Source organism: Schistocerca cancellata, chromosome 6 (genome assembly GCF_023864275.1).
Source record: "Schistocerca cancellata isolate TAMUIC-IGC-003103 chromosome 6, iqSchCanc2.1, whole genome shotgun sequence".
Classification (NCBI taxonomy): Eukaryota; Metazoa; Arthropoda; class Insecta; order Orthoptera; family Acrididae; genus Schistocerca; species Schistocerca cancellata.
This window is the reverse complement of record NC_064631.1, coordinates 124,114,616-124,130,620: the sequence shown is the minus strand read 5'-3', so window position 1 is coordinate 124,130,620 and position 16,005 is coordinate 124,114,616. Positions and strand designations below refer to the sequence as shown.

The window sequence follows — 16,005 nt, the reverse complement described above, 5'->3', positions numbered from 1 at the left end:
TAGGATGCATTTCAGTAACAAGCTTTGAACCAAACAACAGATCGCTAGGGCTGGCAGCTGTGAGACAAGGCAATTTATACCGAGCGGATCTAGAATGCCGTATAATTGACATTTGTTGACTTTGTCAACAGCCGTAATTCAGTTCCACTTTTCTGAATTCATTTCCAGGCTTAACCCTAGCTACACCAACGCATTTTACATAACGTGCATCACCAAGGGACGGGGTTACTTTATGCCCACCATAAAAAATTAAAATTCGTTGATTGTTGTTGACTTATATTACCAAGATAATTTTTAAATAGGTGTAAAAAGAGTCCAGAAATACCTCTCAATACACTCTTAAAAATATCAACGCAATTTCAATAACGTGTACTACTAATGGGGACAGGGTAATATACAGGATAATCTAAAATTCCCCGTGCAGACCTCTAGCACTTCTGGAGGGGACTGAGTAAATAATATTTCCAATAGGAACCCATGCCAGGAAACGTTTCCGTGCTGCAACCATTTTAATACATGTCGGCAGCACCACCAATTTTACCAGTAGTTTATTTGGTGGGCTTGCCCCAGTACGTGACCTGTTTTACAATTCCACTTATTAATAATCAAAGAAACAAAAAGGAAACTGTGGTGTCACCGCCAGACACCACACTTGCTAGGTGGTAGCTTTTAAATCGGCCGCGGTCCGCTAGTATACGTCGGACCCGTGTGTCGCTACTATCACTAATTGCAGACCGAGCGCCACCACACGGCAGATCTAGAGAGACGTACTAGCACTCGTCCCAGATGTGCAGCCGACTTTGCAAGGAACGGTTCACTGACAACTACGCTCTCATTTGCCGAGACGATAGTTAGCATAGCCTTCAGCTACATTTGCTACGACCTAGCAAGGCGCCGTATTCAAGTTATATTGAGATTCTATTAATGTATCATCAAGAGCGATGTTCTACAAATGTGGATTAAAGTTAAGTATTCCAGAAGCCACGTACTTTTCTTTATAGCATTCATTACGTATCCTGTTTCAGACCTCACGCCAGCCTGCGTGAGTTCAAGCGCGTGCCTTTCGGCTTCCTCTCATTGTGTCTAGGCTGTCTTGTCTAGACACAACAGAAACTTTATCAGTTTTCACAAACGCTCTTGTTTACAGTTAAACTTCAACCGTTTTTTTTTCCTTTTCAAAGGAGGGTTAGTATTTTGATCGACTACAAGTAAGGTTAGATGTGGCAATCACCAAGTTCGACACACATATTGTACCTACGAATAATGTTGTGGTATACATCCTCTATCAAAGCTGGTGTCTCTGCAGTCTGCCCTGCACCGACCATAACTCGTGCTACCAGATCTTCTACTGTCTCTACAGGAGTGTCATAGACCAAACTTCATTCGACCCCGAAGGAAATAGTCCAATGGAGTAAAATCCAATTATCGTAGAGACCACGCGATTTGGCCACCTCTGCCTATCCATGTGTGCCCGAATCAATGGTCTGAATGTTCCCGAACATGACGTGAAAAGTGAGCGTATGTGCCGTCACGCTGAAACTACATGCCTTGATAGACATCCAGTGCCCCATACTGGCTGTAGAAAGGTGAACTAGATGGGACTCACGGGCATGGGAGGAGGTATGTACAGTCCCATCACATGACCATCCAAAGTACATGCCCAAACTTTTCTACCAAATCTGTATTGGGATGCGTGGCATGTGGGTTTTCGTCTACCCAGACATCACTTTTTCAAGAACTGAAAACACAACCCTTAGTAAATTTACATTCATCTGTGAACAGATTGCGCCATGGAAATAGTTAGGGCTCGCTGATGCAGCGGCGCAAGAGCTGTGTACAAACCCAACGTATGGTGCAAAATGGGCTGGCGTTAGTGACTGTACCCGTTGGAGGTGGTGTGGAGGTAGTTGTTGGTCGCGCAGAACGTACCATACGGTGCTGGGAGCAACATCCATTGTACGCACAAGTGCTCGTGTACTCTTAGACGGATTATCTTCTTGCAGAACGACCTTTTTCTATTCGAGTGCTCTCCCTCTCCTCGGAACACAACAGAGGATGAAGGGATCCCTTTCAAGAAACCGTTGCTGATTATGGCGAAAAGCGGATGCAATGGAGTCGGGCGGGTGTTGATAACGATCTTGATAAAAGCGACGAGCAGCTCTTCGATTACCGTGAGCTTCGCCACATAGAAGGATCATGACGGTGTATTCTACAAACTTGTACTCAACCATGTTGATCTGCTGCAGCACGGAAACGGTACGTTTCTGGACGTGGATTCCAGTTCAAAATGTTGTCTATTCAGTTCCCTCTGCAAGTTTGCAAAATAAAAAAAAAAGAAAGAAAGGCTGAAATGGCTCTGAGCACTATGGGATTTCACATCTGAGGTCATCAGTCCCCTAGACTTAGAACCATTTAAACGTAACTGACCTAAGGACATCAGACACATCCATGAACGAGGCAGAATGCGAACCTGCAACCGTAGCAGACGAGTGGTTCCGGACTGAAGCACCTAGAACCGCTTGGTCACAGCCGCCGGCCTACAAGTCTGCCTGTAGAAACACAAAAAATTAAACAAAGTTAATTTCCTTAATTGATGTTGACTTTTAGTCACAATATACCTCTTAAAGAGATACTGAAGTCTAAGCGAGGTCCTGAGTCTGAAAATATTGAGTATGAGATTCATTTTCGAATATGACATCTACTATTGAGACCTCAATTTTTCTGTTGCATACAACTGAGAAATTTAAAACATTTATGGAATCTGGTAGAAGAATGCATTAAAACCAATAAAATTTTTCAAAACTCAAAGCTGGCCGGTGTGGCCGTGCGGTTCTAGGCGCTTCAGTATGGTACCGCGTGACCACTACGGTCGCAGGTTCAATCCTGCCTCGGGCATGGATGTGTGTGATGCCCTTAGGTTAGTTAGGTGTAAGTAGTTCTAAGTTCTAGGGGACTGATGACCATAGATGTTAAGTCCCATAGTGCTCAGAGCCATTTCAAAAATTAAAAAAGTAATGTTACTGATTAGATTACAGTATTTTCAAATGGTGGGCGCAAAATACCCTCAGCCCCACAGTCTTCTTGCTACTGCTAATCTTAGAAAGCCCTGCCGGCTAAGTACGGCAGTGATTCGAGAGGCAGGCAACGGGAACCCACAAACCAAAGCTATCTCAAACGCCACGACAGACGTTTTTTTCGGAGAACAGCGCTCACGCCCTAATTCTTTCTGAAAACAAAGGAGGGGCTTTGAGGGCGCGAAGAACAACACGGGATTCAACAGGTGGTGGAGGCGTGGTGTGGTGTTATTCCACCTGTTCCGTGTGTCTGCAGGGAGGCCGGGCCCGGCCCAGTACCGCAGTTCGCCGTTCGGCCGTTCCTGGGACAGCTACAACCTCACCTGGCAGGTCGAGAGCTACCCGCCGCTCGAGGAGGTGCGAGTGCTCTATCGTCGCCTCATGGTAAGTCATAACTCCCTAGAAGCAACAGTCTGCAGTTATCATGTACGTGAAATAATTCCTAGCAAACCACCAGCCGTACCAGCACCAGCTTTCTTTTACTTCTAGTAATAAATTTTCTTTTTCTTATGACAATGACACCAGGAACAGTCTCTAGAGTAGTCTGAAACCAGTGGTGCGTGTTGCATCAGAAAGAATCATATTTACATGAATTTTGGGCGTGAAGTAAACCTTCAGGATCAGAAACACGAAATATTGAAACAAGTAACACTTCTCCTACTAAAACGTGATAATCTTTCAAGGATCATTTTTCTGTTTAGCTTGACACTGTTAAAAACCTACGTAATGACGACTTTAAATCGTTTTTTTGAAAGAACACGATCTGGCTGCACTATATATTTTCCATTCTCTAAGAGCTAGGGGACGCTACGCCCCCCTTGCCCCCAGGTATATGAGATTTGGATTCATAAATATGTACCTTGGTGTTCTCTTTCCATTGCAAATGACATTAGAGAAACTTACGTTTGAGGAAGTTCCAAGAACTGGTAAAACACACACACACACATACACACACGCGGTCGCGACTGATGCAGCCTCATCTCAGCTACGGTGGTACTTGGCTGTTCGTAGAACTGGGGCAATTGTCTCTCGACAGTGTTGTGAAGGTTGATTGCATGATACAAATGGAATCATTGAATAACGGCAAGACGCGCCAGTCGTCGGAAATTATGGTGACAATTACATCTTTGCAATGCATTCAATATTCAGAAAGAAATTGTTAAAATTTCCTTTTTTGTGGTGAAAAAGGGGTCATTGTAGAAGGTAACAGCCGTAGCATCAGTCATTAGTGGCGGCCTCAAATTAACACCGAACTCATGTATTATGTACGGCAGGACGATGCTTGTTCCTCTCTGTGGCAGCCAGCAACTTTTCTGCAGCTGTTATCTCTCACAGCTGTTCTTTGTTATGCGAACTGCCGACGTTAAGTCGATATTTCAAGGCGTTAACCAATACCAGTCGATAATTCACAGAAAACTAATACGAAAGTGACTGCATAAACGTATGACTGTGCACAAATCTCAGACACTTACGTCGCGCTTACGTGTTAAAAGTGATCGCATCAAGGGTGTCAAAAATACTTGTTACAGATAGAAAACAATGCTTTTGATAGTATGTTATTAACCTTTGCCACGAAGCTGCTGCTCAGTAAACGGAGGGGTACTGCAACCACAATTCACCCACTGCTAATCACTCAAAAATATGTTCAATGTGTGTGAAATCTTATGGGACTTAACTGCTAAGGTCATCAGTCCCTAAGCTTACACACTACTTAACCTAAATTATCCTAAGGACAAACACACACACCCATGCCCGAGGGAGGACCTGAACCTCCGCCGGGATCAGCCGCACAGTCCATGACTGCAGCGCCCTAGACCGCTGGGGCTAATCACTCCTCTCACAGACTCCAACGCAAGTGTTTCAATCGCCATCTGTTATTCACAATGAGCAACGCGACATAACGATTTACACCTAATAAGCAGGAAACCTAATAGTTAACACTCATGATAGTACTTGACACTGGATAGTACGGTGCAAATTTAATCTTGGCTTGCCGCCATAATTTAAGTATTTTATGTTCATCATTTCACCTGCAAGAGTCTATAATTGTTCTAATTGAGAGGCCGGAAACTGGTAAAGCTGAATATTTATCGAAGAGGTCATCCATCTTTACTTAGATTGAAAGACAAAAAAAATCGCTCATATACGATAGATCCTCACGGTTATGATCAGAGGAATATCCCCCCCCCCCCAACAATTAAACGAACATCTATGCCGCCCTTAACTGTGATGCAAACAGCGAAACACGTTCACTCCTAAGTTGGCCACTCTTGGGACTTGCTCCCTCTCAAAACCACTCTTCTGAAAATTACATACGAGAAATCGACAGTTTATTATTATCAAATAGTATGTAAGTAAATGAAGAATGGTTATTCATAGTTTTATAATAATACAGTACGATAACTGAGCACTGGGAAAGTATAGGTGTATTATCACGAGTCTGTCATTAAATTAAGAATGATTATTCATAAATTTATATCAGTATAGTATGATAACTGCCAAACTACAGCTAGTAGGTGAGACGGTGGCCGTAACCTGTTTGTAGCTGCACCAAGTCACTTGAAATATTGTGGCAAAACCATGGGAAACACAAAGCAAGACGCCGGACGTAGAATTCCTTAGACCTAATAATAACGGTGTCTAACATCCAATCAGAGCATCAACAATAACTGGTGAATGGTTGGTCGACGTTCGGTACAGTATCGGTAATCAGACACTGAAAAACAAGAACAATAAAGATTTTGCCAGCTTTGCTGTATATATTTATTACTCTCAAGAGCGGTTTCGTGTTTACATTAAAAGTAGGAACGTGAATAAGCAAGAAATTGCTTAAGTCACATGCATAACATTTTTGTCGTTGTTTTAGGACGATATATTCAGCCAACTGTGTGAAAGTGTGTTTAGCTTGAATCCGGGCCTGTAGACAATAAAGATGCAAACGGTGTTAGATGTTTCACTGGTAGTGGCTGCGGGCAGTATTCTGATCGTAAATGCAATCAGCATCTACTAGTGATCATGAGTGTGTATGTTCCACGAGACCTACCCCGTTTCTCTGTAGCGGAAATCCAACTTCATTCATACTTAGTTTTTATGCCGCCTCTAAAAGGGAATAGAATGTCACTTTGGAATGAAATTGAGTTTGTAAAATTAACTATGTTGAAGTAAATCACTCTGATACATCGTATGTATTGTTGCTAAACTTTCACCAAATCTACAACAACGATTCACTTATTATCAGAGTATTCGTAGAGGTTTGGTTATCTCAAAAAAATAAAGACATATATTATTTTTCTTTTTGTTTGTTGGTACATGACTGCAGCACTGGTACACGATGAAGTACTCCGCCTCCTTCGTCTTTTCATGTCTTCCGACAAGTATGCTGCGGTCCGACACTATAGTCTCTTTTTCCTATAAAGTTTTTACCATCTACAGCTCCCTCAACTAGCATGGACGTACCTCATGTCTTAAAAGATGTCGTACCGTCTTATTTCTCCTTCTTCTCAGTGTTTTCCATATATTCCTGCAGAGAACCTCTGCCTTTTATGTCATCCTTGCTCCGTCCGTCATGGATTATTTACTGCCTAGGAAATAAAATTATTTACTTCGTCTACTTCGTGATCACTAACAGTGATGCTAGGTTTCTCGCTGTTCTCATTTCTGCTGCCTCTCATAACTTTCGTATTTTTTCGGTTTGCTTTCGATCCAGAATCTGTACTCAACAGGCAATGCATTCCATTCAGCATATCTTGTAACTCTTCTTCACTTTCGCTATGGATAGTAATGTCATCAGTTAATATTATCATTGATATCCTTGATCTTGAATCTAAATTCCACTTTTGAACATTTCTTTTAGTTTCGTCATTATCTCTTTTATGCATAGACTGAAAAGTAAGGGCGAAAGACGACATCTCTGTCTTACACCCTTTTTAATCCGAGCATTTCGTTCTTGGTGTTCCATTCTTATTGTTCCGTGTTTGCTCTTGTGAATATTGTAGATTACCCTTCTTTCCCTATTGCTTACTTGTACTTGTCGCAGAATCTCGAAGATCTTACACCGGTTTACACCGTCGAATGCTTTTTTTCCGGGTCGACAGTCCAATGAACGTGTCTTGCTGTTTCTTTAGTATTGTTTCCATTATGAACCCCAACATCAGAATTACCTCTCTGGTGCCTTTACCTTCCTTAAAGTGAAACCGATCGTCGTCTAACACAAACTCAGTTTTCTTTTCCATCCTTCTGTATATTATTTTTGTTAGCAACTTGGATGCATGAACACTGATTAAATTTTCAATTACCAAGATCACTGAAATCATTTATTCATATAGATGACCGGTTTCAGCAATTCTTTGTTGTTATGTTCGCATCTATGTTTACATTACTACATAATCTTCTCTTAAGTGGTGCTATTACAACGCATGTCCATGCTGATATCCTGAGCTACAATAGAAGTCGACCTGTCAATTTTTAAATGTACACACATATTATTGCGCCGATTACGTGTACCCACATTCATCACCTCTTTACTGTAAGGTGATAATGAGTAAGCACATGTAATAGGTGCACTAATATGTGTGTACGTAGCTGTCCCTTCAAAATTGACAAGCTGATCTCTAGAACAACTCACGATACCAACATGGACATGCATTGTAGAGCACCACTTCCTATGAGGATGATGATGTTTGGTTTTGTTGGGTGCTCAACTGCGCGGCCATCAGCGCCGATACAAATTCCCAGTTTTTCAAAAGAGTCCAATTTCTTTACTCAGCCCAATTTAGCCACTGTCACAAATGATGATGATGATGATGAAATGATGAGGACAACACATGCACCCAGTCCCCGGGCAGAGAAAATTCCCAACCTACCACTTCTTATACCGAAGGAGGAGATTATGTAATGACTTAAACTTAGATCCCAAGATGACAACAGAGAATTGATGAAACCGATCATGTACTCGTATATGAATAAGTGATTTTAGCGTTATTGGCAGTTGAAAATTTATTCAGATCGCCACCACGCTGTCGTCAGAAGTGTGTTGGATGCGTCATCCGTTAAGCTGATCGTGCGATAATTCTCGCACTTGTCAGATCTTGTAGTCTTCGGAATTCTGTAGACGATGTTTTTCTGAAAGTCAGACGGTGCATCGGCAGACCCATATATTTTACTCTACAACGTGAATAGTCGTTTTGTTCCCATGTTGCCCAACGATTTCAGAAATTCTGATGGAATATTATCAGTCCTTTCTCCCTTATTTGAGCTTAAGTCTTGCAAAACTCTTTTAAATTCTGATACTGGATCCTCTATCTCATTTATTCGATCCCTGCTTCTACTTCTAACACGTCATCGGACAAGTATTCCCCCTCACAGAGGCCTTCAGTGTGCGGTGGAAAGACCACACTGAAAGCCTCAGGGAGAAGACTATCAGCTCTCTTCTCTGCATTTAACAGTCGAATTATCATTGCTCTCTTAATGTTACTTTCCTTGCTTTTAATTTTGCCGAAGGTTGTCTTGACTTTTCTGTATGCTGCGTCAGTCCTCCGACAGTGATTTTCCGTTGGATTTCTTCACATTCTTCATGCAGCTTTAGCGTTAGCTTCCCTGCACATCCTGTTGATTTCATTCCTAAGTGACTTAATTTCGTATTCCTGAATTTCTCTGCACATTTTTGTACTTCCTTCTTTCGTCCATTATCTGAATATCTCATATGTAATACATCGTTTCTTCACTGTTATCTCCGTTGTACGTATGTTTTCCTTTCCAATTTGTGTTCTCTCCCTTTTTACAGATGTCCATTCCTCTTCAACTGAATTGCCTACTGAGGTAGTCCTTATCGCAGTATCTATAGCTTTGCAGTACTTCAGGCTAGAGGAGCCGATAGAAAGTGGTGCAGGCAATTACTGAAGTTAGGCAATTCGTTGTCGACAGCAGTGAAAATGCTGCAGCTGCCTCTGGCCAACTTACTCCACTAAGGACGCCATCACCTGCTGTCGAATAACGACAGGACAATCCATCTTATGAAAGACCGGCGCCATTTTGTTTTGGGCCCTCTAGCGGTATGCTACGGTACTGTGGCATGGGCCTTTGAATGTGTATTAGAACTGCCGTTATATACTTGCAAGACAAAGAAAAATAATAATAACGTAATTTTGTTTTTCCGAGTTGATAGTTAAAACTTTACTACTGTCTCTTGTAGAACAGGTATGGACGTATCTCACTCACTGGTAAGAAATGGATTTGTATTTCGAAAGAAAATGATCCTAGTGTAAGAGGCCGAACCACAGCATAGAAAGGAAAACATAGTACAGGTCAGTTTTTATTTCATTGTATTACTGGTTTCGACAGTTTTTATGTCGCTCGCAGATATATCACTTACGAGTAACAGCGAAGCTGAGGTTGCAGTTGGCAAACTTTCTGTTAAAACACTTTGCCAAATGACGACTGCTGCACAGTAATTATTTAATGGGTCCTAAGATGGCCTAGAAAACTGTTTGAAACCAGTTATACAATAAAATAAAAAAACTGGTCTAAATGACGTTGGTCTCTCTATAAACATTTAAGATTTTATGAATGAAATGTTTATGTTGGCGATCAGAGCCTTGTCCTGGGAAAATGCAAATAAAATATTCAATTAAAAAGAAACTAGTGTGGTTCACCAAAATATTAAGGCACGTAACATATGGACTGCATCTCGACTCAAATACGTTTCTTATCCTACTAATAAAATGTTTTCAGGGCATTGTATGAAGGATTTTATTCATAATCTGACACCTGAGGTGGATAAGTATGTTTATGTAAATACCTCAAAATATTATTTCATTATCATATGTAAAAACATGACCAGAATATTTTTCTTTGTTTTGCTACTTTTTACAGAATTCCAGAAAAGTTTTATATTTTCTGTGAAAGAGAAGTATATTTAGAATATTACATTGAGGCATACGAGTGTTCTGGGCTTTATTCATGATGGCTGTTGATGATGGCAGAGCTTCCTTATTGGAACTTCGTCATCTTTGTCATCAACTTCCTTCTCGTCTTCTTCATTCCCACATTCATCTAGTAGTGTACGTTATGAACGTAAAGTTCGTTACCGAATGGAGACGCAGTGCTCCGTCGAAAAAAAAAATATCGCCCTTTTTGTGATGAAATAACAACGTATTCGACAAATTGAGGTATCTTAGCATATTACAGCATATTTTAGTTATATCCTAGTTCAAAATTACTAAAAACAAACAGAAATTCGCTTTATATCATGAACCCACGCTGCCACTACCGTATACAGCTTTCTTCAAGCAGATTTTGAAACGTACTGGGAGCTTGCAGAAACTAAAACAAGTGATTCATAGAAAGGACTTGGTGTAAATTATACGCCACAATGACTCACGTTGTAGACTTAATTCCCTGAGCTACAACGAAGGTAAAAGTTGTATGTGGCATATGCAGGGTGGCCCATTGATCGTGACCGGGCCAAATATCTCACGAAATAAGCGTCAAACGAAAAAACTACAAAGAACGAAACTCGTCTAGCTTGCAGGGGGAAACCAGATGGCGCTATGGTTCGCTCGCTAGATGGCGCTGCACATAGGTCAAACGGATATCAACTGCGTTTTTTTTAAAAAGAGGAACCCCCATTTTTTTATTACATATTCGTGTAGTACGTAAAGAAATATCAATGTTTTAGTTGGACCACTTTTTTCGCTTTGTGATAGATGGACCTGTAAAAGTCACAAACGTATAAGTACGTGGTATCACGTAACATTCCGCCAGTGCGGTCGGTATTTGCTTCGTGATACATTACCCGTGTTAAAATGGACCATTTACCAACTGTGGAAAAGGTCGATATCGTGTTGATGTATGGCTATAGTGAACAAAATGCCCAACTGGCGTGAGATATGTATGCTGCTCGGTGTCCTTGACGACATCATCGAAGTGTCCGGACCGTTCGCTGGATAGTTACGTTATTTAAGGAGACAGGAAGTGTTCAGCCACATGCAAAACGTCAACCACGACCTGCAACAAATGATGATGCCCAGGTACGTGTTTTAACTACTGTCGCGTCTAATCCTCACATCAGTAGCAGACAAAATGCGCGAGAATCGGGACTCTCAAAAACGTCGTTGTTGAGAATGCTGCATCAACATCAACTGCACCGGTACCATATTTCTATCCACCGGGAATTGCATGGCGACGACTTTGAACGTCGTGTACAATTCTGCCATTGGGCACAAGAGAAGTTATGGGACGATGACAGATTTTTTGCACACATTCTGTTTAACGCCGAAGAGTCATTCACTAACAGCGGTAAGGAAAAGCGGAATAATATGCATTATTGGGCAACGGAAAATCCACGATGGCTGCGACAAGTGGAACATCAGCGACCTTCGCGGGTTAATGTATGGCGCGGCATTATGGGAGGAAGGATAATTGGCCCCCATTTTATCGATGGCAATCTAAATGGTGCAATGTATGCTGATTTCCTACGTAATGTTCTACCGATGTTCCTACAAGATGTTTCACTGCATGGCAGACTGGCGATGTACTTCCACATGATGGATGTCCGGCACATAGCTCGCGTGCGGTTGAAGCGTTATTGAATAGCATATTTAATGACAGCTAGATTGGTCGTCGAAGCTCCATACCACGGCCCGCACTTTCACCGGACCTGACGTCCCCGGATTTCTTTGTGTGGGGAAAGTTGAAGGACATCTGCTACCGTGATCCACCGACAGCGCCTGACAACATGCGTCAGCGCATTGTCAGTGCATGTGCGAACATTACGGAAGGCGAACAACTCTCTGTTGAGAGGACTGTCGTTACACGTACGTATTGCCAAATGCATTGAGGTTGACGGATGTCATTGTAAGCATTTGTTGCATTAATGTGGTATTGACAGGTAATGACGCTGTAAGAGCATGCGTTCTCAGAAATAAGTTCACAACGGTACATGTACCACATTGAAACAACCGAAATAAATTGTTCAAACGTACCTACGTTCTGTATTTTAATTTAAAAACCTACCTGTTACCAACTGTTCGTCTAAAATTGTGAGCCATATGTTTATGACTATTACAGCGCCATCTGTCACAAAATATTTCTTTACGTACTACACGAATATGTAATTTAAAAAAATGGGGGTTCCTATTTACAGAAAAGAGCTGTTGATATCCGTTTGACCTATGGCAGCGCCATCTGGCGAGCTAACCATAGCGCCCTCAGGTTTTCGCCTTCAAGCTAGACAAGTTTCCTTCTTTGTAGTATTTTCGTTTGACGCTTATTTCGTGAGATATTTGGCCCGGTCACGATCAATGGACAACCCTTGTATATATGTACTGACTGAGGAGGATACATAGGAAGAACTCGCGGTACTCTGCGGTTTTACGCCATCCGTTATACTAAACTACAGTGCTCACTCATACTTAGTTTTCTGTTAAACGTAAGTGTAGGCTTTTGTGGCCAAATTCACTCTCAATAAAATTCTTTTGGGTTGAGTCGTCTCAGTACAAAGCCATGAGGAAGGCCAGTGACCGAAACGTCGGGCAAACTTGTATATTAATAATGCGGTCAACAGCCCAGAAGAATTTTATTGACAGTCAATTTTCTATTGTGTATTCTACATTTTACCGCCCAATAGCATCAGCACAAAACTCTCGTGTTTGCCCACAGGTGAACGACACGTACAACCAGCCGGACAAGTGGCATGACATCTCGCTGCGGCCGCCACAGGACTCGGACACGTTCACCCACGTCATGTCGTACAACATTCGCGGCCTGAGCCACGGCTCCATGTTCGAGGCCATCGTGCAGGCCAAGAACCGGTACGGCTGGAACGAGGTGTCCGACATGTTCCAGTTCCACACCAGGGGCGCCGGTGAGCATCGCCTCCAGGCCTACGGAATCGGTACTGGCACGACACTAACAACGGAAACGCCGCGTGGCGCAAGCGAAGCATGCTCACCCATCCTGTAGTTGGCTTACAGCGCGCTATCACGGGGCTAGTTTGTGAGCTGAATGTCTAGATTACAGGGCAGGTATACCCAGAAACCTAAGGCCATTTAGGCACAAAGAGTAGTCACGCTGTACATTCCAGTCTAAATGTAAGGTCGTGAGGGAAATTACTTTGTCCTGATGCAGATATTGTTCTTTCTGCGTTGGTATTGAAAGCTAATAACGAATTTTTGTACAGGGTGTTACAAAAAGGTACGACCAAACTTTCAGGAAACATTCCTCACACACAAATAAAGAAAATACGTTATGAGGACATGTGCCCGGAAACGCTTAATTTCCATGTTAGAGCTCAATGGAGCACGTTATCATGATTTCATACAGGATACTGTACCTGTGCTGCTAGAACATGTGACCTTATAAGTACGACACAACATGTGGTTCATGCACGATAGAGCTCCTGCACATTTCAGTCGAAGTGATCGTACGCCTCTCAACAACAGATTCGGTGACCGATGGATTGGTAGAGGCGGACCAATTCCATGGCCTCCACTCTCCTGACCTCAACCCTCTTGACTTTCATTTATGGGGGCATTTGAAAGCTCTTGTCTACGCAACCCCGGTACCAAATGTAGAGACTCTTCGTGCTCGTATTGTGGGCGGCTGTGATACAATACTCCACTCTCAAGGGCTGCATCAGCGCATCAGGGATATAATGCGACGGAGGGTGGATGCATGTATCCTCGCTAACGGAGGACATTTTGAACATTTCCTGTAACAAAGTGTTTGAAGTCACGCTGGTACGTTCTGTTGCTGTGTGTTTCCATTCCATGATTAATGTGATTTGAAGAGAAGTAATAAAATGAGCTCTAACATGGAAAGTAAGCGTTTCCGGACACATGTCCACATTTTCTTTCTTTGTGTGTGAGGAATGTTTCCTGAAAGTTTGGCCGTACCTGTTTGTAACACCCTGTATAAATAAGTAATGGAACAGGTCAGGCCAGAATTTCGCAGGAAACTAAGGAAGTGGGTTTATAAAAGGTGTTTCAGAATGAAATTTTAAAAATCTGGGGACAGATTCCTTGCACCAAAACAGAAAAAACAATGTCCCGTAAACATGGCCTGTAAAATTCATACCTTAAGAACCATGAGCCAGTAGATGTGTTTCATTGTAGCGAAGTTGAACAAGGGTTTGCAGCTCTTAAGGTATGCGTTTTAGAGCCCATGTTTACTGGTTTCTTTTCCTTGTTTTAGTACATACTACCTCCTCTCAAAATACGGACAGAAAAGAACTTGCAGCAGAAAATCTGTGGTTCACAGTATCGAGGATGAACAAGTGCTCGTAGCATTCAAGACCCCATGATTACGGTATACCTTTTTCCTGTTTTGCTGCAAGGAGCCTGTGCCCAAATTTTCAAAACACTATTCTGAAATACCCTGTATATTTATCTTGACCACACACAAACAAGTATTTGTCCAGAAGCGAAACAGACAATGCATCAAACAAATGTTAGTTAGCTATGAATGGGACAATGTAAGAACAAATGTTGGTTATCTATGACGGGGACGTTAGCCAGCACAATCGTCTTTCTTGCAGCCTTTTCGTTACGAAGATAGGAATAACAGCAGCCTTTTTTAAATAGTGTCCTATATTTATTACTAAATATTCCACTTCCAAACCCTGATCAAAAGCGTATCACATTTCACAGTTTATATACACATGGCATTATTAAAAAGTAACACCAAACTGACTATGTGTCTTGTACTAACACAATGGTGATTCAGTCAACCACCTTGAGTGGAAGGTTCGTGTGAGTACAATATACGCCAACGAAGAGAAGGTAGAAATTCTTAGTATGTGCAAAAAGGTTCACTTATTTATCTAGGTTTCCATTTGTTTATTGTCACTTCCCGCAAGTGGACAGTTTACGTCATCCTGGGGTACCTGCATTGTGTAGCAAGTACATTCAGATCCGATGATGGCACCTTTAGTGTGTTGAAACCTGTCTTCTAGTAAACAGTATTTAAGCGATCTTGGCTTTTGAATTCTTTCTAAGTACAGAAGAGTCAGACTCAATTTCCTGTTATGGTCTTAATAACAGCACGTGAGTGGTACTGCGTTATATGTTTCTGAACAGGTCCTGAGAAGAGAAAGTCGACTACGGAATAAAAATAAACGTAAAAATCAAAAAGTACACACCACTCACGGAACAGGTCTAATCCGAATAAAAAATATAGTTCGTTATTTAAAAAGCACGTATTCTTTTTATATCATCTAAAAGATCAAAGTTACAGGAATTGCAACTATGTTGATTATCCCTTTTGATTAAAAAGTATTTAGTATATATACGAAATATAGAAGATCAAAACCTGTCTTTCTTTATGTAAACAATACACTTTCACCACCAAAATATTTTAAGCTGACCGATTTTGAAAATCAGCGAAGTGGGATACACGTGACTCCTGAATCTAACTAGATCCATGTTTTCATGCGCACATAGGATTTTCAGAGTTAAATATTTAATTTTCCAATGATTTCATTGGAATTGCGATTGTGGATGGAAGTGTCTCAAATCAGTAACAAAACACATTTATTCTCCTGGCAAAGAAAAACATAAAATATTGCACACGAGTTTTCAACATAGCATTTGAAGGTGGCTCTGACACATCATATGTCATTGTCTTCTACATTCTACGAAATTTTCTGAGGTTTATATGTCGCAATACATACAAATTTTGTACAGATCAGAAGAATTACTTAGGTGTTTTGTAATATTTCAAAACAATGACTGTGATGTATAAGATAACACAGTTTGTTGCTTCAGACATCGATGGATGGAGAAGGTAATGATTTGATCTGATTTTCGTGAAACTATATATAGACGCTGCCCAATTTGATCGCTCACAGCCTTCTATATATCGACCGCACAGTCCGTGGTATTTTTCTCCAAGTGCCGAAAGGACCTCACTACACGCTAGCACTAGACAGATATGA

General features: G+C 41.5%; 1 protein-coding gene across 3 annotated transcripts in view; it reads left to right on the top strand.

The window, feature by feature from the left end:
• LOC126191384 (lachesin-like) overlaps positions 1-16,005 on the top strand; it is a 945,166-nt gene that overhangs the window by 871,067 nt on the left and 58,094 nt on the right. For 2 of the 3 annotated variants that reach the window (XM_049932238.1, XM_049932236.1), the window contains 2 exons: positions 3,331-3,458; positions 12,732-12,966. In XM_049932238.1, the coding sequence (XP_049788195.1) occupies positions 3,331-3,458; positions 12,732-12,966 (363 nt within the window). The remainder of the gene's footprint in view (positions 1-3,330; positions 3,459-12,731; positions 12,967-16,005) is intronic. The other variant, XM_049932237.1, reaches the window with a different exon arrangement.